Genomic DNA, 3,150 nt, shown 5'->3' with positions numbered 1-3,150 from the left:
GCAAATATGGTTTAAATTGTCTTTAAACTGCCATCCTATATGCGCTGGATGGGTAAATACACAGAAAATGCTGATTATTTTAATTAGCACTGGTGGCTGGAGGCTGTGTGTCACTGATGAGCTTACCTGTGAAAAACAAGTGCTAAGATAGGAACATGTAGAGATTTTTTGGTTGGAAAAACTACCTCATAAGACAGTTTAAAAATCCCAAATGTTATATCTTTACACTGCCACACTTTTCTATAACTAAGATCAGAAACATTTCATATTGTTTTTTTTCTCAGCACCTTTTTCCCACTTTCTCATTGGTGGTGCACCGCCTCCCACTACCATTTACCATGTAAATATTCTGGATTTCCTGTCTCAAAAACCTTTCAATGTAAAACTGAGAGTGGTTTGAAGGTTCATAATACACTGCTCACGTAAACTGCAATGATATTTTAATGATATTTCTGATTTTATGATATTTAAAAAGAGAGACTTTGAGCCGCTACATTCAGCCTCTAGGAAAGACTACGCTTCAGACGTTATTTTAGGAATGCATTTTGGTAATTAATGCCTAAGATTTTCACATTGTTTGAGAGACTGCCAAATACTCCTGTGGCCGATCCAGTTTAGAAACATTTGTTCTCGCTGGATTGTTTGCGCGAGTGAGTTGTTGGAGGCGAGGGAAACAGAAGTCGAGCGTGCATTTCCTGCAGACATGTGCTTTGATTTCAGCCCCTCCGAACACAATGGGAGGGGAGACGGACTTCTCCCGGCAATGCCTCGACAGGAAGAAGCATACTCACCAGACAGGAGAAAATACATTCCAGCAAGACTTAACAAGCCGTCAGAGGGAACATAGCGACACCAGAGAGAGTGTTTGTTTCTTCGGAGCACCCTTTTTTTTTTTTTCTCTTTAATACAAATAAAAAATAATAACGTATTTACAAAATTCTTTCACGTTGCTGTCAGCAGGAAATTCATTGACATTTATCGTCTGCAGACAGAAGCAGACGGCTCATACCTTCATGCTCACATAGCTGGCAAAGCAGTCACCTTTTAATTGGACCTTTTACCAACCTGAAACCATTTGTCTGCCATCTGTCTGTCTGTCGGCAGGCAGGCCCCCCCCAAACTCCCCCCTCCTCTCTCTCTCTCTCTCTCTCTCTCTCTCTCTCTCACGCACACGCACAAATTTACAATTTACAACATCTTATCTCACTCCGACACCTTCCTCGCTGATTAGCACACCCTGCCTACATGCACACTTGGAGACGTGGGTGAGACACCGCCGGCTGATCTGGTCCCTCCACAAGTACTCGCTAATGACAACAAGAACATCAGCGGCTGAAGGCACAGCTTGCCCGGTTCAAAAAGTCCTCACAGGAACCAAAAGGGATCTCTGGGGGCATCTAGTCCAGTTTTTTTTTCTTGACCAACAGAGTTTCACGCATTTTCCCCCCGATGTTCAGTTTCACAGGCCTGCCACTTAAAGAGAGTCTTGAGTTTCGGTGTGATTCAACCCCCCCCTCCGTTTACATCAACAACATTCAGTCCTCTTCAGTCCACACAGTCAGAGGCCGAGGGGTGGGTGGGAGGGAGTGGGACAGCCGGGCAAAGGTGAAACCCTGAAACTGGTTGCAGATGATGCTGCAAAGTTTTGTCTTTCAACCTGCCCTTTTCTGCATTGTTCACGTCTTTCCCCCCCCCTGCTGCGGTCACACCTTCGTGGCCAGAGACTGAGCTTCTGTCTTCTGCGAGGAAAGGGAGCTGTTCGGACTGGCGTGCAGGAACTTCTTCAGGTTGAGGAGGCACAGGCACTGGGACCTGAAGCGGAGGTCGAAGAAGGCGTAGAGGAAGGGGTTGAGGCAGCTGTTGACGTAGGCGAGACACGTAGCGTAGGGGTGAGCCAGCAGCAGGAAGCGCAGGAACTCGCAGGTGGCGGGCACCAGGTCGACGTACGACAGGGCATCGGCGGTCTTCACGAGGTGGAAGGGCAGCCAGCAAACAGCGAACACCACCACCAGGGTGGTGATGATCTTCAGCAGCCGCCTCTTGCGCTGGTCCTCCTTGCGCAGGGTGTTGAAGTGACGGGTGACGGTGCAGCCGATGAAGCAGTAGCACACCATCATCGCCAGGAACGGCAGGAGGAAGCCGAGGGCCGAGGAGGACATGCTGAGGCCGGCGATCCACAGGTTCTCCTCCTCCTTGCCGGTCACGACCAGGCTGAAGTCCATGGCGCAGGACGTGCGGTTGGTTTGCTGGTCGTACTTGGTCGTGCGGAAGAGAAGAGTCGGGGCGGCCAGCAGACCGGACAGCGCCCAGATGGCCGCCAGCGAGGCCCGGATGTGTCCGCGGGTGCGCAGCTGGGAGCTGGACAGGGAGTGGACGATGGCCAGGTAGCGGTCGAAGCTCATGCAGGTGAGGCAGAAGACGCTGGCGTACATGTTGAGAAGCACCACGTAGCTGCTGATCTTGCACAGGGCCACTCCGAAGGGCCAGTGGTAGCCCATGGCGGTGTAAACGGCCCAGAGCGGCAGGGTGACCACGAAGGTGAGGTCGGCCAGGGCCAGGTTGCCGATGTAGACGTCAGCCGCTCGCCGCTTGCCCTGCGCCCTCCACACGGTGAAGATGACGATTCCGTTTCCTGAGAGGCCCAGGATGAATATGAGCATGTAGAGCACCGGGATGACGGCGTACGACGGCTCCCACTCCGAGTAGTCGCACATGGTGGAGTTCTCTGTCTCCTCGTAGTCGTAGTAGTCGTAAGGAGCTGTGTTCACTTCCATCTTCTTCTTTTTTCTTTGACTCGATCTGTAGAAAAACAAAAAAATATCTATATAAAGGCAGATAGATCCTCTGTAGCTGAGACACTGTAAAGTCTGTGGCTGTGTGTGAAATCTGCATGCCCTTATATACACACCCCCATTCGATTTACACCCTCCCATGACAACTCCTCCCCTCGCGCTGATCTTCCCCTCTCAGCACTGCCTACCCCCCATGCACTCATCCCGCCAGTCACTCCACTATCAACAATACAAACCTCTTTCAGACTTGAAAAGTTTTTTAGATTTCATTTAAAAAACAACAACATGCTTTCCACATTTAGGAAGTCTGTATGTAAAATAAAAGTTTCAAGGTCACAAATCTTCCATCTTAAGACAT

The 3,150-nt window shown here is 50.0% G+C and overlaps 1 protein-coding gene across 1 annotated transcript; it reads right to left on the bottom strand.

Annotated features, from left to right (window-relative positions):
* Positions 1–869: 869 nt before the first annotated feature.
* aplnrb (apelin receptor b) lies at positions 870–2,882 on the bottom strand. The gene has a single exon (XM_012876445.3). It carries the CDS (start codon positions 2,772–2,774, stop codon positions 1,704–1,706), a length of 1,071 nt encoding a protein of 356 aa, XP_012731899.2. The 5' UTR covers positions 2,775–2,882; the 3' UTR covers positions 870–1,703.
* Positions 2,883–3,150: the final 268 nt, after the last annotated feature.

This window comes from Fundulus heteroclitus, unplaced genomic scaffold (genome assembly GCF_011125445.2).
Source record: "Fundulus heteroclitus isolate FHET01 unplaced genomic scaffold, MU-UCD_Fhet_4.1 scaffold_70, whole genome shotgun sequence".
NCBI lineage: Eukaryota > Metazoa > Chordata > Actinopteri > Cyprinodontiformes > Fundulidae > Fundulus > Fundulus heteroclitus.
Note: the sequence above shows the minus strand (reverse complement) of the source record. Positions and strands in the feature narration are given on the sequence as shown.

Bases quoted from the DNA above. Each gene is read 5' to 3' on its own strand.
- aplnrb (XM_012876445.3), bottom strand. From the start codon at position 2,774: ATGGAAGTGAACACAGCTCCTTACGACTACTACGACTACGAGGAGACA.